This window comes from Natator depressus, chromosome 10, assembly GCF_965152275.1.
Source record: "Natator depressus isolate rNatDep1 chromosome 10, rNatDep2.hap1, whole genome shotgun sequence".
In the NCBI taxonomy this organism is placed as follows: Eukaryota; Metazoa; Chordata; order Testudines; family Cheloniidae; genus Natator; species Natator depressus.
The window spans coordinates 34919399-34943011 of NC_134243.1; the positions used below are offsets into that span (position 1 = coordinate 34919399).

Below are 23613 nucleotides of genomic sequence, written 5' to 3' on the forward strand. Positions count from 1 at the left end.
CTCCCATGTGAACATATAGATGCAGATCTATTCATTTCTATTTTTCTTTCTCTTTTACATTTTTAAATTAGGAGAAAGTGGGGGAATGAACGTTCCATTGTTTTGATGATACCGGGCTTGACTAATTAAGTAGATCTTTTATCTTTTCTAAAAATGTCAGGAGATGTTGGAAAGTGAGAAGGGGGAATAGGTTTGCAAGAAAAGTTAAATTTTTGAATGAGCGACTCAGACCCTCCCTCTCTGGGAAGAGGTTTCCTCTGTAGCCTTCCCCCAGCCTGAAAGGAGAGGGAGGTATTTAGCAGGTCTATATGATTTGAGGGAAGAGAGCTGGTCTAATGGCTTTGAGCATCCAGGCTGTTTCACAAAAGGATGGTGGGTGGTGCTGGCTTACTCAGTGCTTGGGACAGCAAGTCACTCTGGCCAGTTGAGGGGAATAAATGGCAAAAAATTTAAACCTCTACCAGTTTCTGGAAAATACCTAATTATAAATGCTCAATATCATCTGCAACATCTCATTAACTATAGTAGTTCCCTGTACATGGAGATACCATGTTGCAAACGTCAAACTTTAGAAATTAAGAACCTCTCTTCTCAAACAGTCGCGTTGCTCTGGGCGGGAGCAAGGTTCTGTTAGATTTTAATCCATCTCCTTTCCCTTGAGACCATCTCTGTTTGTGCAGTGGTAGACACTGGAGTGTCCCAGTTTATCCTCTTGCAAGTTTCCATGTGATCATGGTTTTGAAGAATCCGGTTGCGGAGGGAAGTTAAAGCCATTATTTCCCAACCTTGGGACAAGGGGCGTGAATAAAGGAGAAAGAGAGAAGATTCTGGAGGAAGCTGATTTTTTATGCAACCACGTGATTACAGAAGCATACAAAAATAGATGTAAAAAAATTTGAGGCACAATATGCAGTAACTAGTTCTAATTTTGGTTGCATGTTAGTAAACTTCAAAGAGGAAAAAATAGATAAATCATGACTTAAAATGACGTGAAGTGGCAAATCGCAAGTGGCTGATGTAAAGAAAGTATTAATCTGTTACGTTGTAAGCAAAGAGGTCCTGTGATCAGGTGCTTTTCATCATCATAGGTGAGCTATGCACTGAGAGAGGGTCGCTACATCAGGACATTAAAGCGGTGCATCATGATGTTGATGTTATGTCCTTATAGCATGTGCTGCGATAGCATGCTAAGTATTTAAAAAGAAAATACAATTCCGTAAGAGGGGACTCTGTTAGCTGCTGCTAAGTATAGCTTATGAATGCACCTATTTTTAGTACTTGAAACATGATCTTGCTTAAAATCCAGTCTTCCTGATTTTAGATGCAAATACAGCTGCATATGAGGGAGGGAGAGAAGAAAAGGTCAAACAAATCAACCCCCAAAATCTGGGGAAGTCCCTGTCTGAAATACAAGCAGCCAGCCAGTCGTATATCAGCCTGTGTTGCTATGTCGAATGTCAAACACAATTCAGTAAAATTATAATTGTTTGGAGTTAATGAACTACAGAGGATAGTTCATTGTGCTGTTTGCTTTTTAATTATTATTTTTTGCTCTCCATACTTGTGATTCTAGTGCAGTAGTCCTGCTTGTATTTGTAGCAGAATATTTCAGTGTTTTCTTTCAGAGATGGGCTCATTGTCTGCACAAGCTGCCAGGTGGATCGAGTATATTTCAGGTTACTGTCCATTTGTAACGGGTCTGAGTCCCACCAAGCTCAATTCTATTATTAGCACTTTTCCTAGGGTCTGCTTTCAGGACTGGAATCAACGAGTCAAAAAAGAGAGCCCTTTGTTGGATCCATTGAAACTTCTGCAGCAATGACAAGTGCTGTATGTTCCAATTCATCATGACATGTCATGTCATTACATGTGTGCAAATGTGGCTTTACCTGGATTTTTACATGGAGATTTCCTCTGAGAAGCTGAGTAATGCATGCCTCATGCATGTGCTGTGCTGTTGTGTTAATTGTAGGATATGCCCCCTGTCACTGTTGCTTAGTTTGTTTCCTGTTTCCCCTTGCTCTTCACTCTCAGTTTTCCTGACTCTGTTTTCCTGTTGTTTTTGTTCATTCCCACAGTCCCAATAAGAGACTCTCAAGCAAGAAGGTAGCAAGGTATGCTGATACTTTTTATTATCATTTTGTTGTCCTTAAGTAATGTGCTTGCGTAGGTTGTCACACATACAGTGGGCTTACAGCTATCTACATAGATGTGCAACATTTTCCTTTGAGAGAAATGTACAGTACGTTTTCTGCAGTGTGTACTGGACAGCAATTTTAATTCACATTCTAGATTTTAAAGTTTTTTTTAAAATAATTAAAAAGATATTTTCCGAACGCATTCACCTCTGGAGACTGACTTAAATGTGACTTCTCCTAGGTTGTCCTCCCAGACCCCCCATCTATGGATGCCCAGAGAGTGAGAGTCTGCAGGAGACTTTGCCCATTTTGAAAACGCCTAGTTACTGATGTATGTGCTTTTCTGTATCATCAGTACCACTAGCCTGGAGAGTTGAGTGAGCCCTTGCCCAGTCAGCTGAGTAGATGCATCAAGTCAGAAATTAAGCCTTTGCCACACCACTAAAATGCCAGTCCATGCAGACAGATTCATTGTTTCTGTTTTGCTTCTGCCATATTTCGAGTTATGTGCTCCTCCCTTTTGACTTCATGGATATCATGAGAGTTACTCCTCATCTCTTCCACACGTTGTTTCATGGACTCCTTAGGAATTCTTAAACATAGGGGCAGAGCTACTCCCCCCAGCTGTGGCTTTATATTATTGCATATGTTTCCTGTGGTACTGTATAGGGACTCTCTTAGGGCTTGCCTACATGCGGAAATTTACCTCTCTAGTTATACAGGTATAACGGTAGTGATATAATTATGCTGATAAATTTCCCCATCTAGACAAGCCCCTTGTCTCTGATTCTTGCAATGATCTGTTAAAGGAAGCACTATGACTGGGCTGTTGCTTTATTTTCACAAGGGATTTAGGTTCCCAATAATGGGGGATGGGAGGAAGCAGTTCATTCTGGACATAATGCTTTTCATCACTGTCACACGAGAGTGCAGGCATTCAAATTTTCCCCCAAAGTTTATCTTGTTTTCAAGAATCCTCTGGAACACTGAAGGGCCAGGATCTGCTTGATAATTCTTTAAGGATCCCTGCCTCTCCAGCGGAGTTGTATGAGGAAATTTGTAACAACTAGCTAATGAAGCTATGAGACCTTCTCCCTGTATAACAAAAGGGCAGACACCACATTTGCTCTGAAATTCTCTCAGAAGCAAGATCATTGAGTCTCGGTAGCATTTTGTCAGTTTCGTATCTCTTCCTTGAGGGGGTTGGTTTTAATACTTCTTTCCATGGTGTTTCTTTTCTATAGCTGAAGGAAAAAGTTTTGTCCTAGCTGTACAAACCTGTGTGTGTGTGTGCGCGTTCTCTGGCATAATCTTTACTGACACCCCTCTCTAGGATTTTTGAAAATCTAATTTGAGACTCAAATACATTGTTCCCTGATACTCTGAGAGAGGGTTTAAGGGAGAGGAAGGTTTTGGTATTTCTGCTGTTCTTACATGCACTCTTTTGTTTCCAGGTCTCTCTAGTTTCACGTCTGTTGGGATGTTTGGGAAACATGGGCTGGTCTTTTGAACAGTCTGTGTGATGATTTGGCACCCTCTAGAAATGTGTACTCTCTGATCCCAGGAGTCTCTTTACTTAGTGGCATTCCTGAGTGGGTCAGTTGAGCTCTGGAACAAATTCCAAGAAATCTTCACTCCCCGTGAATCTCTTGGGTTTGGAATCAAGGGAAGGGCTGGAGATTAGGTCTAAATCAGGCTTATCCCAGGGAAGCAGTTTCTCTGCCCTGCTTTCAGCAGATCAGGAGTCCTTTGGAAATATTTTCCAGCTGTTTTCCCAAATTGTTTCTTTTTAATTTTTCCTCTAACCAGCAAACGTTTCCAGACTCGGTTCTTTCTCGCTGCTGAGGAAATATGTCTTGAGTATTACATTTCATGGTTCCCATACTCTCACTTTCAAGCTATTTGTTCGAAAGTTGTTTGCTTCTTAGTGGTTTTAAGCTAGCAGGCACATTTCTAGGCTTCCTATTTTAGACTAGTCTTTATAATTTGACCTTGTGTGATTCCAGAGGTTCTGAACACTCTCTCACTCAATTAAGTTGTTTCTCTTCCATCTGCTTCAGATACCATCAGGGAGTTTTAATTTAAGATTAAGCTGCTCCCTCACCATCCTCTGATTCTTGTTTGTTCTCATGTGATATTTTAAAGTTTTGGAGTACTAGATCCAAGATCACAATTCTAGGTATTGTCATACCTAGAAATTTGGCTGGAGTCAGAGTCACAAATTCAGAGGTTCTCTGCTTAAGCAAACTGACCTCTTCCTGGGAAGTTATTCTTCCATGTGCTACTTGTTGAGCTCTCATTAAGAGCATAAAGTCGTTCAGTGATATTGTGATGCTTTTAAAAAAACCACAGCTCGTCTTGATTCTGACTGGATGCATACACCTTCCTGATGGGGCCAGAGCAGAATAGCTTTTGGATGGAAACGGGGCTGTAGTTCATAAACCCCAAATTTCTTCAGTAGGAGAGATCCTTTCTCTCTACGGTCAATGACTATTTTATAATCATTCTGCCTGGTTTGCATGGTGTGCTTGACATCTTACTGACACTGTCATCCAACACTGAGGCGTTTTCCAAGGATGTGTCCCAGACCTTTAGTTCAAAATATTAAATGTTTTTGTAGAAAGCAGTAGGTAAAAAAGCAGAGCTGACCTATCTTAAAACTCTAAGAGGATCCATTCTGTGCCTTCTTTCTGAATAGTAGTCAGCATACTGAAGGGCCAGTTGTCAGTACTTAAAGACCAAATTAAGAATTAGGCTGCTACTTGCTTAAAGAAGATTAGCTCTGTTTGCTTTTAACTCCCTTGGATCAGCAGAAGTGACCAAAGGAACCATCATCATCTTTTGTGACTGGGAGCCTCATCAAGAAATGGTTTTTAATTTTGAGAATGCTCAATACTTTGTGACTATTTAAGTAGCTAGAATCCATTGATATACTACCCCTCCATCATAATGCTTCCATGCTCTGGTCCAGGGCCAAGGGAGGGGCTGTGTTCCTGCCCCCCCCACCTTGTTGTGACCTGCCAAGTTCAGATTCTCAAAAGTGGGGGTATGGTCCCCCTTGCTTAAAAGTTGAGGAGGTAATGGCCCTTTGCTCCTCCCATTCCCCTTCCGCCCATCTCCACCACCTATGCTACTAACAGTGTATTAATCATAATGTTTGGGGACACAAGCCATAATATACCCATGTTACTAACTGGTTACAGACTCATTTAAAAGCTCCAGAGAGAGAGCCAGTAGAACCATAGTCCGTGTATCCTCAGCTCTCTCTATATCTATAGTTCTTGATGTAAGTCCTGTGTTTAATTATTCAAGGTTGTAATAAGAATTCTGCTTTCCCCCTTCCCACCCCCACTAAGATGGAATACCGCGCTCAGCTCCTGCAGAACACGTCATTACTTTACAGGGTGAATGTCTAGACTGATTCTGAACACTGTCCTTTGAAAGAAAACAAAAACCCAAATGTAACAAGCCATGGTTAATGATTTACTAGTCTCCCACTTGGGGAGCTGAAGTTGAGTGTGTATTTCACAACAAGCTCAATTCACTCCCCATCCCTTTCTGGCTGTATCTCTGGGGAGAGCAGAGTACTTTTAGTCCTGCTGCTCTGGAATATAAGTATTAAGTTCAAAACAAAATGAAGTGGGGAAAGTAAACTCTTATCTTTCCATATTCCAAAGAGCAAGAATAAGAGGTGATAGCACCAAGTTCCAACACTACTTGTCTGTTTCCCCTCTGACAGCCAGGTGCTGTTCACTAAAAGTCACAAACATAGTGAAGATTCCTGTCCCGTAGTTCGGCAGTACCGAGGTGTTGTGGGATGCTGACTCTTGTTGGCTTGTCAGAGCCTCATTTGGTGAAAGCGAGGCCCACTACTCGATAGAATCACTGTTTTGCCAGGCCAGCCTCCTGGTTTCATCATCTTTACCTACTGTCACCCAAAAGAGAGCAATGTCCTAATGTCTCCTGCAGGAGAAGGGGTGGGGAGTTGAGAGGAATTGTATAAGAAATGATACTTTGCCTTCTGCAATGTTCTCTCTAATGGTCATCTTGCTTTGGGTTGGGTTGGTCTGTCTCGGATATAGGCACTTACATCAGACGGGCACCCTGACTGTGGATGCTATGGAAGAACCTTTCCGTGACCACGTGGAATATGCAGATGAGGACATCACTGACAAGGTATGAATGCTATTGCAGCTGCCTCTGAAGTTTTAATGGAGGCATAGCGTCTGAGTGTCCTACTAAGCTTATCTTTGAGGTCGAGCGGTTTTCCTTTGGGCGGGCGGAGCACATGTTCCTGGTGGTTAAACCAAGGGAACAGGATACCCAGGTTCTGTTCCTGGCTCTGTCTTTTGATGCACTGGGTGCTCTTGGGCAAGGCATTTCTTTGTGCATCAGCCTACTCATTAATGAAAAGGGTAGCCGAGTACCCATTCCTGCATGGAGTAAATAATGGTTTACCATGCTTTGAGATCCTGGGACAGAAGTTGCTGGGGAAATGCAAGGTGTTAATTACTTGCTATTATTGAATGCTGGCTGACACTGGGTAGCTAACTACTGGGGACAAGTGGTTAACTCAGAGCATTCTGTACTGTCTTGGGGGTTGTGATTTGACAAAATGATCAGAAAAGGCGCAGAGTGTTCCTGTGTTCGGGTTGGGAGGTCGAATTCCAATCTTTTCAGTGGGTGTTAAGCTGAAGCTGGAGCTGCACAGCTTGTGCTGAAGATTGCTTCATGGTAAATGGCTTGTGGCGGCTCCTGCCCCCCTACAGTTTACTAAACAATGCTCTGTGTTCCATAACCTCTTACAGTACTGGCAGGGGGAAGAGGTCTGTCCCTCTGTCTCAGGCTATGTCTACACTACAGTCTATGTCAGATTCCCTTATGTCGCTTGGCATGTGAATAAACCACCCCCCGTGAGTGACCTAAGTGACGCTGACATACACGGTCGTGTGCACAGTACTATGTCAGTCTCCCGCCGACATAGCTTCTAACGCTCACGGAGGTGGTTTTTATGCTCTCCCGTCGTCATAGAGCATCTCACCAGGCGCACTGCAATGGTGTGGCTGCATCGGTACAGCTGCACTGCTGCAGTGCTGTACGTATAGACATGGCCTTAGTCTGAATGAATGATGTCACTGACATGAGTGGTAAGATATACAATATTTGCATACACTGTATTTGCAGTTGGTCATTATAACCATTCATAGAGCAATATTAATACTGAGAAATATATTTTAAATCAACTTATTTTGTAATTGTTTCATAATGCTATATACACGGCTGTCTAATGCTATTCTTCCTAGGAAGCAAAGCTATTTGACTTGAAACAGGGACTTCCTGTCTTTCACTCATGCCTGTTCTGCTCAGAATTTGTCCTGCAGCGAGGCTATAAATGCTGGCTTTGTGACATCTCTATTTAGTTCCACGTTAACTTACTGGGGAGTTTATGGACAAAGGATCATGTGGCAGGAGGAGGAGAAACTGCATTTGGGAAAGGAAAGCTTTACTCAAACATCAGTAGCTAAAAATAGCCGAGGGAATATGGAAAACTCCAAGCCAAGTGAATTGTGCTTTGTATAAATGTTTGCCCCAATGTGAAAATACCTCTTTAAAACTGCTTAATTCTGACATCCTGAATAGGAAGACGTGTGGAGTTGTGGGTATGACAGAGAAATAAATATATATGCATACATATACACATTACTTGTCCATTTGACAGCACTTTAGTACAATAGTTTATAGAATTGTATCATTTATACTGTCTCTTTGAAGAATACAGGCCAAAATTTTCACACCTAGATGTCTGAAATTCACTCCTGTTTCAAAGTGCCCTGGTTTTGAGGTGCTGAACTCCTGCAGCTCCCCTTTACCTCAGTGGGATTTGTGAGTGCTCAGCATTTCTGGCCACTCTGAGCCCAAATATAGATTTAGTAGCCTTACGTCAGGCACCCAGGTTTGAAACATTTGGCTAGAGTATTGTCAGGGTTTGGTTTATACCCCAGATTCAAGGACTTAGTATAGATTTGTTCATCATTTGTCCTTCACTCTAAAGTAACATGTAAAATTCATTTTTAGGCATATCCAATAAAAGAATCAGTTGTTACTTGTTTTGTTGTTGTTCTTATCTCAATAATCATGACTTTAGTTTTTACACAAATAGATAGTTTGTCCTTAGGAAAGTATTCCCACCTCCTGCTTGTTTATCAAATGCAGTGACAATTCTCAGCCCTCTTCACTGCAGCTGTAGTGATGGTGTCGCAACATTGAGTGCCGCAGTCTGACAGAGTGGTTGAAAGGTCTGAAGGACACATTGCGGATAGCATATGTAACGTTGCTTTTTTAATAAGGCTGAGAGCAGAGCAGGGAGCTATGTAACTTGGGGGGGAGGAAAGGGAATAATTCTAAATTAACATTCAGACCCCTAAAATGCAGATTTTTATAACCAAAGGAAAGTTATAATGTATCCAGCTTGTTTCGTGCAACTCTGCAGGAGTGTCTCTTAAAGGGACACCATCAAAGTGAAATCTAGTCAATGTTTAAAAGGAACTTAAGGTAGTTTCTGGTTGTAAACCAGCCCTTGAGTCCCCTTTCTAATATCTGTGGCTTGGCAATAGTCTATTCCTTTTTCCTTGTCTCTCTCCATCTGTGAAAAGGACAAACGGGACATTTTGTCCCTTTTAGGTAGCATGAGACATATTCTCAGCTGGTATACGCTATCACAGTTCCATTGGAGCTATGGCAATTTCCACCAGCTGAGGATCTGGCTTGATAGATCCACATGTTCAAAAACTTAATGAAGATGACCACTGAAGTGGCCTTTCTCCTCAAAGGAGAAACACCAGTGAAGCATTTGGCCCTGTGTTAGTATTATGGAACACTTCTAAAATTTAGGAGCTAAATTCTAGCAAAGTGCAAACTGTGTTTTTAAAAATCTGTGAGACACACCAAAATGGAATGCCTACTTGTAAACTTCTTGAATGAGAATGAGGTCACCTCCTCTAGATCATGGCACATTTCAGCAGTTATAGGTGAGACATGATGAAGCACAGAACATACATGATACTCTCAAAGTCAAGCAAGATACAGTTCAAGTTAGAGGCAACCAATTAAATGTCTTCAATTATTACTTCAATTGTTGCATTTGAGTTTTGTCAGTGCTATCATTTGGCCTGCACTTCTAAGAAAGAGAAATAAAGCTGAAAGAACCTATTGGTAACTGAATCCTCTCTCTTGCTTGCACAGGTCGTCTTCCTGGAGAAGAGGGTAACAGAGCTGGAAAAGGACACAGCTGCAAATGGAGAGCAGCACAGTCGGTTAAAGCAGGAAAACCTGCAGCTGGTGCACAGGTGAGGGCATTTGGCTTGTCACAGGAGCAAACATATCCTCATGAGGCGTTTCTAAGGGCTTGTCTGCACTGTGCAGCAGTGTGTACTAGAGGGGTGTGAATTCTCACACACACAAACGTATTGCACACGAAGTGACCTTCATAGACCTTCATAGACCCTCATGCACTATTTATTCACCTGCTTCCAAGGACAGGTTTGAGTGAGTAGATTAGCAACAAACATCTGTCCACTGCTTGAATGTCTTCTGAGACTTGTGTGCTCCATTGAGAACCATGTGACATTAAAAATGTTTGCCAGTTATGGATGTGGCCTGGAAAAATAACCCTCCACACTCCACTTGTGATTTGAGAATTTAGAGGGAAGTGGTCACTTTCTTTAGGTCCTAGATTTGATTTAACTTAAAATTATTATAAGATCCTACAAGTCTTGCAAATCCCAACATCTATTAAACCCCTTCTCTGTCTTGTATTATAATATTTCTCTGCAACAATTAAATAATCATTATGTAGGCCCTGCTTAATTTATTGGCAACATGCAGACAGCCAAATGTTGTATTCCTAGAGCTATACAATTATCACTGATGCTGGTGCCCAAAGGAATTACCCATAAGTGGCGTGTGAATTTCATACTCCACTACAAACCCAGGTGAAAAGGAAGATAAATAATTAATTGGAGTAATTAGCCTTAGTATCTTATTCTGTGCAGTACCCTGACTCTGCTACCCACTAAGACACAAGTTTTAAGAAAATCTTTTACTTTGTTTTCTTCTCAATCCTCTCTTCTTTCCTCCTTTTGGTTAGTTTTAATGTGACCACTGAGGCTTGTAGAAACTTGTGATAAGATACCAGTATCCATTGCCTGGGTTTCCAGTGATTTAAATGCCAAATAGGCAATGGCTTCCAAGCGGTTCAGCATCACAGAGTGCTCAGGGATTGGGTGGTTGTGAGGATGTGCTACCTGCTTTCTCCCAGGTGCCTGTAAGTGTCTTGCAGGTACCTGTTCTTTGTCTTGTACAGATGCTGCTCCTTTTATGTTGATCTTCAAACTCCATGGTGTCTTCTACTGGCTTTGCAATAAGAGGAAGAGGGGAGGAGGGTGAAAAGAAAGGAGGACATCCCACTCCGTAAAATATCCAAATGTCAGTAGGACAGCTGTGTAATGTCAGACTTGGCTAAACCCCTTCTTTCCTTTTCTCCAAAGAGCTAATGCCCTGGAGGAACAGCTGAAGGAACAAGAGTTAAAAGCAGATGAGACACTCCTGGAGGAAATCAGAAAACAAAGAGAGCTCCTGACCAGGATGGAGAGAGAGAAGAGTATTGAGATTGAGAATCTGCAAGCCAGGTTGGTACAGCCACCATATCCTCCACATGGTGAAACTTTGGGGGTGTATCGCTAATCAGTGACAACTAGAAGACAACTGGGGGTGAGTTTCCAGAATAAACTCCAGCCATGGCTATGCTGCCTCCCATAAAGCTTGCCCCCATGTCTTTCTAAACCCTGGTTTTGACTACCTCCTTCCTCTGTAACTTTGTCCCAAAGTAGTAAATTAACCCACCTCTTCAGGAGTAATGGTCTCAAGTTGCAGTGGGGGAGGTTTAGGTTGGATATTAGGAAAAACTTTTTCACTAGGAGGGTGGTGAAACACTGGAATGCGTTACCTAGGGAGGTGGTGGAATCTCCTTCCTTAGACGTTTTTACAGTCAGGCTTGACAAAGCCCTGGCTGTGATCATTTAGTTGGGGATTGGTCTTGCTTTGAGCAGGGGGTTGGACTAGATGACCTCCTGAGGTCCCTTTCAACCCTGATATTCTATGATTCAGATCAGTGACACTTGTCTCCAGCCAGAGAGAACTTTCCATTTGGATGCATTAGTTCATGCATGCTCCCTCTTGATCTGCCCCTAACGGTGAGAATAACGAGGGTGTCCACTTGAACCTCCTGCCCGTTGGCATGACTAGTCCCTGGAGCTCAGTTTGACATTGTCACACGAGTCGGCTTCACAAAGACATGCAAAGTATCTGCTCTGCTCCTAGGGAAGTCAATGGAAGTTCTGCCTTTGACTTCAACAGGCATGAGCCCAAGGCGAGGACTACAGCTTTCCTCCGCCTGAATAGCCCCGAGTGGGAGGAGCAGTTACAGAAGCATCTGAGCAGTGTTTGGTTGTTCTAGAAGGAACAGAGCAACAGCACTGTCTGGGGCTGTCCCAGAGGAATAGTAACAGCAGCATGGGGAGAGCTGAGCTGAAAAACCAGCTTAAGTAACAAACACCCTTGCTCCTAGTGACTGATCTCATCAGGCAGTAACCAGCTTGTAGGCTTCCCCACACCCTCAGGCTGGCTTCCTGGGCAGAGCCAACCTTTCCTGGGCGAGGGGTGTCTTCTCTCTGGCTGGGTGGTTTTCACTAGGGATTCAGCAAATGCAGAATGTTCCATTCTTGCTCAGTCCTAACTGGCCATGACTGACAAGAAAGGACCAGGAAGATAATATGGGAGGAAGAATACCCATGTGAATTTGAGAGATCTGAACCTGGGGCACTAGGTGAGGCCATCTCTGGATTCCTCCTGGTTGCTGTGTGCCAATCCCTGGTACTTGGCCTCTGAGGTAAAAATAACAAGAGGAGAGGCATCAAAAATGGGGGGAAATAATTGGAATGCAAAGAGCCTGTGCCCAGAGCTGGGATTTGCTACTGTGGGGCAATGAAGGTAGTCAGTGCTGAGCCTGAAGGATGGCCTGGTCCCTTGTGGGTGAGATATCAGTCACAGCAGGCAAAAATTGGGCAGAGGGCTTCAAATGACTCCAGCTAAGTCTGGGTAGATGTCTCTTCCTTCCCCGTGATTGCTGGTGAGAAGGAGTGGGGCGGACAAAGGCAGAGTCCATCCTCAGTCCTACATCCACGCTCCAGCCTTCACTATTGTGCTCTTATTATTTTTTGCTGCTTGCATGACTTTCTCCGGTCTCAGGGCTCTGGTAGCAGAGTTTCTAAGTGTGTTCATTCATTGCCACAGACTGCAGCAGCTGGAGGACGAGAACAGCGAGCTGAGATCCTGCGTCCCTTGTCTGAAAGCCAGTATCGAGAGGCTGGAGGAGGTGAGGGGAGAGCCTTCTCACCTAGAAAGATACTTCAGGCTCATACTTTGGTGTGTTTGAAAACAGGCTGAGGGATCTGTTCTGTGCCAGAGATTCCTTAGCGGTGAAGCGTGAATGTGCATCTCTGCATGGGACGTGGCATTAATTATGCCACTGTGACTCAGCACCCTGGCCCACTGCTGGCTTTCCTGAGTATATCAGACTCTAGCATCTCTGCAGTGCACATTCCAGCTTGCCTCGAGTTAACCTGTAAGTGTATTAGTCACTGACACCTGTGTTCTGCCCAGCTTCCAAGGCAGCGTAGCCCATGCAGAATGAGAGCACGCTGTGGTTTTCCCTCCGAATCAGGAATTTTGGCCACGGCTAAGTGCCAGTTGCAAACAGCAGAGATGGAATGGTTTGCTCAAAAGACCTGTATGAGTCCCAAGTTATGTGTAACAAGCAAGGAGCCATTTCCTCCTCTAGTCCTACCCTAAATAGAAACCAGGGCCTTAGCTCGGCCGTAGTGCTATAGATATTGACTGAGTCACTGTGTTTGTCGCTGTGAAATCTGTAGACCCAGGACCAACCTCTCTGAGGCAATGCAGTCCTACATGTACTTCAGCAGTAATCCTGTCAGCTGCCCATAGAACCTCATACAGGCAAACAAGCAGGGCTGCTATTTTTGGTTGCCTTATGTATGGTACCTGTATCAATTTCTTCGCTGTTTATGAATGAAATTCTGCCCTCTTGTGGCAAATTGTGGGGAAGGTCATTTCCAGCTTGGGTCCTGCTGACTGAAAACATAATGCAGGACGGCGGTGGAACCTTCTTGTAGGGAAGCTTTACTCACAAACTTGGCAGTGCACACAGGTTCACCCTAACAGGTTAGACACTCTCCCGCTGCAGTGCACTGAAATGATTGTCAGCTTTCCTCCTGTGTCACAATACCCAGGTTCCACTGTGTGTGTAACTGAGAAGGGGATGTCATGGGAGACTTCATCACTGTTGAATTTTTTAATTGTCAGTTTTAGCAGAGGACACATTTTACACTAACTTGTATGAGTGCGGAAAGGGGTGTGTGTAATGGAGTATGGATGTATTGTGTTGGTGTGTAATATAATAGGAATGTTTTAAATTTATTTTAATTTCTGTCTTTTATTTGCCAATATATAAGGTTCCCTGAAGAAATCAGATTTGATCTAGGTACCTAAATGATGGATTCATGGGCCTAAAATTTGGCCCCCAAGTTTTTCGTAGCTTCATAAACTTCAAGGCCAGAGGGACTATGCTGATCATCTAGTCCAGGGATAGTCAGTAGGTGGACTGTGGGCCAAATCCAGACGGCCAGATGCTTTTGAATGGACACCAAAATCTTTTTATTTACTTATTATCATTATTGTTGTTGGTTTTGTGTAACTTTTTCTGGAGTCTGGACCTTGACTTTACCTTGACCAAGAAATTTGGACCTTAACAAAAAACAATTGACTACCCTGATCTAGTTTGAGGTCCTGCATAAAACAAGCTGTAAAACTCCACCCAGTGATTCCTCTATTGAGATCTTGTTTATAAAGTGTATTGAGATTTTCCCAGCAGGAAAGATGCTATATAAAGAATATAATTTAGTAACATACAATAACAACATTCCCAAACAGCAACACTAGATCTGAGAGAAAGGGTGTAAATTGTGAGGGTTCCTAGGTGCATTCAACCACCTGAGACGTGTTTATTCTTGACTGTCCTCTCCTCATCACGTGGTGTTGCTCATCTCTGTTTTAGCTTAAATTAGCGTTAATGTGGCTAATGAGCAGTAACAGATGCAATTAGCTCTCCATGGAGGATGCAACCCCCTGCTGATAAACTGGATGTCTCCTTTGTTTTTGTTTGAAACATCGATTTCCTGATTGTTGTTAATATTATTTCACATTGACAAAGCACCTTTCATCACAGAAAATATCGATGCATGTTACAAACTAGTAACACATTTGGCAAAGATGAGTGTCTGCTCCGAATTAAGTGACTGAATTTTCGCTGGGGGCTGTTGGCGCTCAGCACTCCTGAAAACTGGGTCACGTCTCCAGGCATATAACGTGAAGCACTGACCCTTTTTTTTTTTTTTTTTTTTTGGGACAATTTTGGCATGTATAAAAATAGGTGACTCCAGCAATCACCTTTAAACTTGGAATCAAGTTAGAACTTACAAGCAGCACATGACACACTGGGGAGAAGGGCTGATCCTATGGGGAAAATTAGCAGCATAAAGAAACCTTGTCACTCACAGGGCTCTGGTCACAGTTAAATAACGAGTTTTACGTGGTTTTAAACTTTGAACAAATTCAGTTGACTGCCCTGTTCAACCATTGAGCCAAGGTGGAGAATAGTAAAAGGGTTCTGAAAATCCATGGGTATAGTTCAGTTTTAGATACTAATTTACATTGCTCGGGTTCTTTCATAGTCTGTTTGCTTTCTGTGAAATCCATTCTCAGCTAAAACTCAGGATAAAAAAGGGTTTAATGAGATCAGAGTTCTGGGTCTATTGTAAACTTCTCTGAGAGGGCAGCTGTTGTTTAAACTAAGGGATTCCTTTGATTTGATAGGTTTCAGAGTAACAGCCGTGTTAGTCTGTATTCGCAAAAAGAAAAGGAGTACTTGTGGCACCTTAGAGACTAACCAGTTTATTTGAGCATAAGCTTTCATCGATGCATCCGATGAAGTGAGCTGTAGCTCATGAAAGCTTATGCTCAAATAAATTGGTTAGTCTCTAAGGTGCCACAAGTACTCCTTTTCTTTGATTTGATGTCATTTTCATCCGGTAGTCCTCACTTAGGCCCCAGTCCTGCAACAACTCTGTCCTGCAGAGTCACTGAAATCATCTGGGCTCTGTGCAGATGCAAGAGGTTGCTCAAATGGAGCTTATGGCAGGAGTCATTTATTACGTGTCTCTCCTGACTCTGCTGATGCATTTTGTTTACTGCTGGCAAAGCACTGAGGCTGTAAAGTCCTCAGACAACAGATGGAAAGCACAGCAGGCAAAAGTGTCCAAACTAATGCACATTGGCTAAAAGAATGTTCCCATGTGGCAATGTGCATATGTGCTCTCCTCTCCGAATGACAGGAGAGGGGCCTTGCCGTGCTGTGGGGAAGGTCTTGTGATTTCATCTTGCTAAACTTTGTTGCAGGAGAAGCAGAAGTTGTTAGATGAGATAGAAGACCTCACTGCTCAACTCAATGAGGAGCAGGAAAGCAAGAGGAAGATAGGAGACAAACTGACTCATGAGAGACACCAATTCCAGAAGGAGAAGGAGTCCACTCAGGAGGTGAGCAGAGTGAACAGCTGACACCATTCAGCCTGTCCACACACTTCTCCCTGAAGCCCTCAGCAGAAACTGCAGCTATTTACAAGCACTTTCGCCAGAGGTCAATATGCTGCGTCCTGTAAACAGGGCTCAGTGCTAGTCTAGTTCCTCGATAACCCTAGATACAAATTGCACCATGAATTCACCTTGTTATCAGCGTAATGTGGCCTCTGCTGTTGCCAAATGGAAGAAACACAATGAACTGGAGAGAGAGAGAGAAATTAATTGATGCTTTCAGCTGCCCTAACCTGAAGGCTTTTTCGTTTCCACATGCTTGTGTGTCTAGTGTTCACAGTTACAATGGACACAGCTGGGTGGAACAGCTCTTGCCTTTTTGCTCCAGCGACGGGGATTTAAATTGAGTAACAGGTGAAAGTGTATTTGATCATCTTGTTATAGCTGTTTGCCACTCTTCAAACCACTGCTGTTTGGCAGTGTCTAGTTGCAAGACAGTCTGCAGGGGTGCATTGGCATAGCTGGACAGCGGGAGCTGGCACAGCACCTGCCCTGTGTGTGGCATCAGTTTGTACCTAGTCCCTTGCTTTCATGTACATTAAAATTCACTCCAGTGTGTCTCTGCATTCACATTCGAAGGCCTGCACAAGTCAGGATTCACCAGCCTGCTCAACATGGCATATTTCTGTCTGGATGTAAAGGTGTAATGGCAAAGGCCTGAGGTAGGAACTTGGGCCCAGCCAGTGTTAACAGGGGGAGGACAGGAATATAACAACACTGAGAACATAACTGATTTCTGTACGCTTCAGACCCACCATTCTCTCTCTCCTCCTGCTGTCTCACCTCACGCACCTCTCTGGTGCAGCAGGGAGGCTGACTCCACGCTTAGCGCTGTGGCACTTTATGGCCCTCTGGTGCTATCGCTCTCCTTCATTGCATTGCAGCTGATTGAGGACCTCCGAAAGCAGCTGGAGCACCTGCAGCTGTTTAAACTTGAAGCGGAGCAGCGAAGAGGCAGAAGCAGCAGCGTGGGTCTCCAAGAGTACAATAGCAGGACACGGGAGACGGAGCTGGAGCAAGAGATTAGGCGGCTCAAGCAGGTACTGGGGTGGTGGGAGCGATGTGTTGGTTCGGCTACTAGACACCAATCAATTCAACACCACAGCAGCAGCTTGGACTGTCATGTCCGGTCTCGCTACCGGGCGTAGACTCTGGGGACTGCACCAGCCTGTTCTTTAGCCACTGGAGGTATGATTAAGCATTGGCAAAGTACAGCTGGGACTGTGTATGGGAAATAGGAGAGGCACTGGAGAGAAATCTCAGCACTATAGTCACAGCTACCATGTCTGTTTGGCCTAAAAGCCGCTTCTGGGAGAGAATTGCCATAGCCCGCCCAAGTAGCACGGACAACGTGAGCATGTTTCACGGCGGGGGAATGCTTCGCCTTTCTCAGCTCAACAGAGGACTGCAGAACACGATCTCCCTGGCTGGCGAGGCACAGATTTCAGCCTCACTTCAGTATCTTGGACCAGGGGAGGCGTTCTGGAGATACCCCAGTGAAACGCTGATCCATTGCAGATCAATCTGGTCAGAGCAAAAGGGGGTTCAAATCTCCCCAGCATGTTGTATGTATTCGCTCCTCTTCTGAGTAAAGCTTCCCAGGGCTCTGCTAGCTCAGGGTAGTACAAGAGTCAGGAGAGCTGTATTCTGGTCTTGCTCTGCCATTTAGTCACCAGGGCACCTTGGCCATTTCACTTAACTTCACTGTGCCTCTAGTCTACCAGCTATAAAATACAGAGCACCCCTTTTGTGAAGCTGCTACAGTACCTGCCGTCTGTGGGGCTCTAGAAATGTGAATTATGAACATCCTGATTCTTGTTTTTTGTTGTGAGCAGGATAACCGCAATCTGAAAGAACAGAATGACGAGCTGAATGGACAGATTATAAACCTTAGCATTCAGGGAGCCAAGAACCTCTTCTCAGCTTCCTTCTCCGAGTCCCTGGCTGCAGAAATCAGCTCGGTCTCCAGAGACGAGGTACTGTGTGGTGTCTAGAGAAAGTGTATTCCTGTTTACCTCAAACCACTTCCTGTTTAGCATGAGTGATGTCTTTAATCCCCACTCTTGGCTCCTAAGCACCTGCATGTGCCCGGAAGGAGCTGAAAGGGCTCTCTCTCTGCAGTAGAGATCACTACTGATAATCCAGGGATCCCACTGAGAGCCATGGCGATTCTTTTCTGCAGCTCCACTGCAATTAGAAAGGGGCCCATCTTGCAGAGATGCTGACTCGCCATAGGTCATGGCTTCCCATAGAAACCAGACACTCCTTAAGATGGTGGTGCACACCGTGACAAGGCTATAGCCAAGCGCTAGCTGGGCTGTTCATGAGGTAATGTCCCCCTTGCTAGGATAATGTAAAGAACATTACATAAGTTGTCTGCTTAATACCTTAGAAATCTCAATCTAGCCTCTTACGATTGGTGGAGGACTGAGAACCTGGGTCTGTCATGGCTGTGCTCTTTATGCTTCTCCCCCTTCCCCGGTGGTTGTACCAAGTTCTCATGTAGCTGTACCTCAGACACTTGCACACATGGAGAGACGAGTTCACCAGCAGGAGCCAAGCGAGACAGTAAATGTTGCTATTTGAGTGAGATACATGCAATGTTCCTTTCTCTTGGGACAAGTCACAGCCATTGTCTGGCAGCTAGAGGAAGAGCACTGGAGTAAACCTTGTCTGTCCATGGGGGCAGGTGTCTAAGGGTATAAGAACCCGCGTTCTCTCATGTGAAAGGTGAGAGTATAAGGGATTGTGAGACTCATTCCATAAACACAAAACCCTAGAGAAACTCAGTGACGAGCTCAATTTTCACACTGTAGTGCTGAAGTCCGCATACTGTCATATGCCTAAAACAGGTGTTTGGTTGCCTGATATGTGCATCTGGAAGCATGATTTGGCCATCTGAGGTTCCAGGTTTGAAAACAGGACCCACAACATTAATATTCAGCATGAGCCTGTGGCTTAGCTTTGACTTTGGCAGACGAGCACCTTCCACTAACAGAACCGCTAGAGAGCGGAAGAGAACATGTAATGGCCTCCCCAGCCAACCCGCATTCCCCCACGAGAAACGAGAAGCTAGAACAATGGGGATTTGGGGGAGCTGAAGCCAGGTTTTGGGGAGGACGTAAATTTCATTGGAGTTTGTGCTGGACAGGAACGGGAACGAATGTGTCACCAGTAGCTCTTTTAAGATACATGCAGTTTTTCCTCTTAAGTCTAAAATTGGAGCGGGACACAGGACGCAGCTTGTGCAGGATGCAGCTAGAGGGACAAAGGAACCCTTTGTAGCAGACTCTGGTATTTTTGTTGCTGAGCAAACGGTCCAAGGGTGAAAATTGCAAAGAAATCTGTGCTAGGTGGCCCTGACTTGTGATCTGTCAGTAACCAGCTTCCTCCTCTTCCTCCCCTATAGCTCATGGAGGCAATTCAAAAGCAGGAGGAGATCAACTTCCGCCTGCAAGACTACATTGACAAGATCATTGTGGCCATCATGGAAACCAACCCATCCATCCTGGAAGTCAAGTAAAGGAAGCCGAGAGCTGCAGACTGTGTGTTGCTGTTCTGGGGTGGACTTGGTGCACTGAGAGGCAAAGGAGAGACTTAGGATGTCTTTGATCTCCATGAAGCCACATGAAGTGTCACTTCAGATCACTGGGTGAATTAATCCAGTGCCCTGGGGAAAAAGAAAACCAGCAACAAAGCCTTTTGTTGGACTCTCTTTCAAGACCCTTGCTGGCTTTGAGAGGTGAAAGGGAATCTGGAGAATAAATGGAGCAAAACGTGGAGCAGGAGTGGGGAAGGAAAGGAAAGGACCTGCTTCCCTGCTAATGGAACATTTCAAACAGTGGGGCTGACAAATGCTAACTGGAACTGTCGCAATATGTAACCCTGAAATCCCTACTGACGCAAAGGTGGGGAATAGGTCTAAGGGGTTAAGCAAAATACAGGGCCGTGTATAGATTCATCCTGCTGAAAATGTAATGAAAAGAGAATAATAGTGGGGTGGAGAAGTTAGTTGATTGAATTCTGAGATAATTTCCTGCCTTCCCCTGCACAGCCCAGAAATCTGCTTTGCCAAAGTGCCCAGGACACCCTTACTGAGGCAGATCTGTGAATGAGAAATGTTCGTTCCACACCTGTAGAATGTTTTTGAACTTAGTGCAAAGTTCCTCCCTCAGGCTGCACAGCTAGCATCATCTCGCGCCCCCCTTCATGGGGGTTGCATGCAGGAACCCTAGATGAGATCTCTCCATTTAGTAGGTGGAAGGAAGGGGGCAGGGGAATGGCCGTCTTTGATATGGGGCGTAACTGGAGTTTGACACGTGCCTCGGGACTTGTATTTTTGTTCTCTGGCTTGGTAACATTTTACACATACAGCATCTTCTTTAAATTCACTGTTCATCTGGCTCCATTCCTCTCACAATACAGAGGGGTGGCTATCTTCAGCACTCCCTATTCCTCTTCTGTGGCATGCTCCTTCAGCATCAGATGTTAGCATTTCTCTGTCAAGCCTGTGGGACCTGAGTTGGACAGGACTGCAGTAAGCTAGCAATTAGTGGGAGTGGTGAAAGCCACACGGCTGTAGATGGAAGGACAAGGGCTCCCTATCATGCTGTTTCCTTGAGCAAGTGAAGGAAGCGCTGTGATTTCTTCATGGTTAACTAGCATGCGTTGGAGCCAGCCTGGTAGCTGTTATGCCCTCCTCACTTCTGCTGTATGGTCCCGCAGTACTCATGTAGCCGTAGTAGTGCTCAGCCATAAGTGGGCACTCAGCTGTTCAGGCTGGTCCCCTAGTGGTGTAACAGAGTAAGTTTTAGCAGAGGGGACCAATGCGAACTGTTCACATGCTTGTTTCAAGAGCCAAGGACCTCCGCCATTGTCCTCTGTGTGCATGAATGCCAGTGTTACCATGAAGTGTATTGCAATGATCCATTCAGAGGTGGGGTCTGCAACACTGGAGGTAGAGCCCTTTCCAGTGCCCGGGTTCTCCCCGTTCTTGTGCTGCGATGCACTTGGCTTGCTGTCGCGTTTATTGAGTAGCTTAGTGGCTCTAAACAAGGGACCAGCGGCTGCTGTTTTGACTTCTTAGACAACCGAGGCCGCCTGCAGTGTAGTGGTTGCAACCGAGTCTTAAACCCCAGTGAAGGTGGTGCTGGGAAGCTAAGGGGTACAATTTGACTAGAGGCTGAAATTGAAGGCCTCTGAGACTCAAAAACCATATTAACCTCAGACCCATTCAGTGTGAAATGCCATTTTAAAAGCCTTGTACAATTCATCTGATTTAATGCATTTTAAACCCTATACAATGCATCATTCCATAAGTAAAAACAGGCATTGGTTAAAAGCGCCTGTTCACCTCGGGCTACCAGAACAACCTCCAGGCTAGCACACACCCAAATGATCCAGCTTCCTTGGCTTTGATTTTCCTTGGCCCGAAGAAATCTGGATTTTCCTGTTAAAACTTGTCATCAGACCCCGGCATGCTCTAGGAGCCAATATTAAATTATTCCCCGCCGCTGGCTGAAAATCCATTTGACCTGTAACCGAAAGGCATCCTGGTTCCAGGCACAGTCAGCATGTTGAATATACAGATTTCTGTTTTAACCGGGGGTGATTTCATTTTTAAATCACCTGGTTAGCTTTTAGAAGGGCCCTGTTAGTCGGGCTGAATCCCAAATTTGTACAAAATATGGAAAATCCTGGTGCACTGGTCTGCACTGGAACATCATAAATGTGCTCATAGGACTGGGACATCTGAGCTGCTAGTCCAGGGAACCCAGATCCAAATTCTCCCTCTGCTGAGAGTTGGAGAGTGATAAACACCACAGCCCCTTCGCTCACCTAATATCCCGTTAGACCATCGCAACTACTGAGCAGGCATCTCTCCTTTATTTTATTCCATGTCTGGAGAGTAGAAGCCCTTGGTCCCAGATGGCTTTCTTCAGGGCATAAGAAATTGCATAACTTGATTCATGCTGACCCAAGGGATGTCTCTAAGGTGGGTGAAGAGCCTGCGTGAGTGAGGATAGCTGGGGGATCCCAAAAACACACAGTGGTGCTGACAGTCCTTGTCTTTCCCATGCTAATGGAGAGACAGTTTCATGGGATGCCTGTGAAAAATGTCCATCATCTGGGTTTGCCTTCTATTAAGTCTTTAACCCAGACTTACCCAGCTTTTCATTTGAAATCTAAAGTAAGAGAAAAAGCAGCTGCAGGGAGAGATGGCAGCAGGTCACTGTTTTCAACTCCATCTCTCGCATGCAGGGGCTGGAGCTCCAGTCTCATTGGGATGTTCGAGAAATCCCCAGTCGCATTCTGTGAACACACAATACCCTTGGGCTTGTCTTTTGTAATATCTGCTGAGAGAGATGAGACAACCTGCCTTCCAGCGAAGGCTGCGTTCTCTCTTTCCTGGACACCTGAGCAATGAGCCGCTATCATCTTCCTTCTCCCTCCCCACACCCTTGTGTAGCATCTCCCAGCCAGCCAAGAGCTCCTGCTCATTCAGTCTCTAAGCTGCCCCCTTGTGGACCTTTTCCCTCCCTGAGCCTGCGGGAAGAAGCCACGTAATGTATATTTCCAGAGTAACTTTGGGTGTAAATCAGTGTATACTTCAAGAGGGAAATTTTTCTATCTTGTAGAGTAGGTATTTTTTATAGAATGGAGGTTGATCAATTTTTTTAATACTTTAAAGAAGAGAGAAATGTATCTGTGTATACACATAAATAAATAAATATATATATATATATATGTATAAATATATAAATATCAGAGATCTGCCTTTCTCAACTTGGGATCGTGTATCCCCAGTTTACATTTTTTTTCTGTTGATCACTAAGAGGTACTGTAATTGTAAATAAATCACCGGGAAAAGAGTTTTAAACAAAAAAGAAGCACTGACTTGCACACTGATCATGCTTTAAGCCCCGAGGGAAAACTGTACTCCCCGACAAAGTTCCCCTCTCCCTGCTGGTATGTGAAGGAAACTCCAAACAAGAAGCAAAACCAGTATTGTCTGAACTGATGTACTGATTCTTGTCAAATTAAAAGCTGTTACCATTACTCTTTTTTGGGGGCTTTTTTTCTTCCTGTTTCCCTAGGAAGGAAGGGATGGCAGAGGACGGAAGGACTGGGAGATGCTGTTGTCATAACCCCGTAAATGCTGACACAGACTTTAAAAGCAAAAGTGGCTGAGCATTGAAAATCACTATTAACCTAGGAAAGAGTGAGCTTCCTTTGGGCCTGGCAGACTCGGCGAGGCGTTTCCTGCCCCTGTTAGCCAGGCCTGGTGTAAAAGCCCCAGGAGCGCACAGTGACTACAGCCTTACTGCTCTACTAGCAGCAGAAAGCATCGCCACACCGAGACACAAATCCTGCTGTTACCATGGTGGAAATGGGAAGTAACACTATAGACTTCCACAAGATTACTGTGGATTTATGCAGGGTAACAGAGCAGAGTGTGCGTGAGTCTGCCCCGTGGGAGTTTTGCCTATTGATTCCAGCAGAAGCAGGACGGGGCCTTGGCCCTCCGATCTCAAGGCTGGCAGAGGCTAGGTTCACCATGCATGCTGCTTGCTCAATGCCCCATTCGTTGTGTTGCCCCCTAGCCACCTCATCTGTGGAAATCATGCAATGGTGTTGGGCTCTGGAGCCAGCATTATCCGGCCTTTCTCTCTGAGCACCCCTCATTGTGATG

The 23613-nt window shown here is 44.6% G+C and overlaps 1 protein-coding gene across 4 annotated transcripts in view; it reads left to right on the forward strand.

Annotated features, from left to right (window-relative positions):
- The window catches only part of RAB11FIP3 (RAB11 family interacting protein 3), a 166005-nt gene extending 142811 nt beyond the window's left edge, over positions 1–23194 (forward strand). Inside the window, exons 7-15 of one of the 4 annotated variants that reach the window (XM_074965711.1) lie at positions 2079–2114; positions 6221–6314; positions 9381–9484; positions 10685–10825; positions 12489–12570; positions 15729–15866; positions 16805–16960; positions 17756–17896; positions 19330–23194. In XM_074965711.1, coding sequence (XP_074821812.1) covers positions 2079–2114; positions 6221–6314; positions 9381–9484; positions 10685–10825; positions 12489–12570; positions 15729–15866; positions 16805–16960; positions 17756–17896; positions 19330–19443 — 1006 coding nt within the window. In that variant the 3' untranslated portion in view covers positions 19444–23194. The remainder of the gene's footprint in view (positions 1–2078; positions 2115–6220; positions 6315–9380; positions 9485–10684; positions 10826–12488; positions 12571–15728; positions 15867–16804; positions 16961–17755; positions 17897–19329) is intronic. The other 3 variants (XM_074965712.1, XM_074965713.1, XM_074965714.1) reach the window with 3 other exon arrangements.
- Positions 23195–23613: the final 419 nt, after the last annotated feature.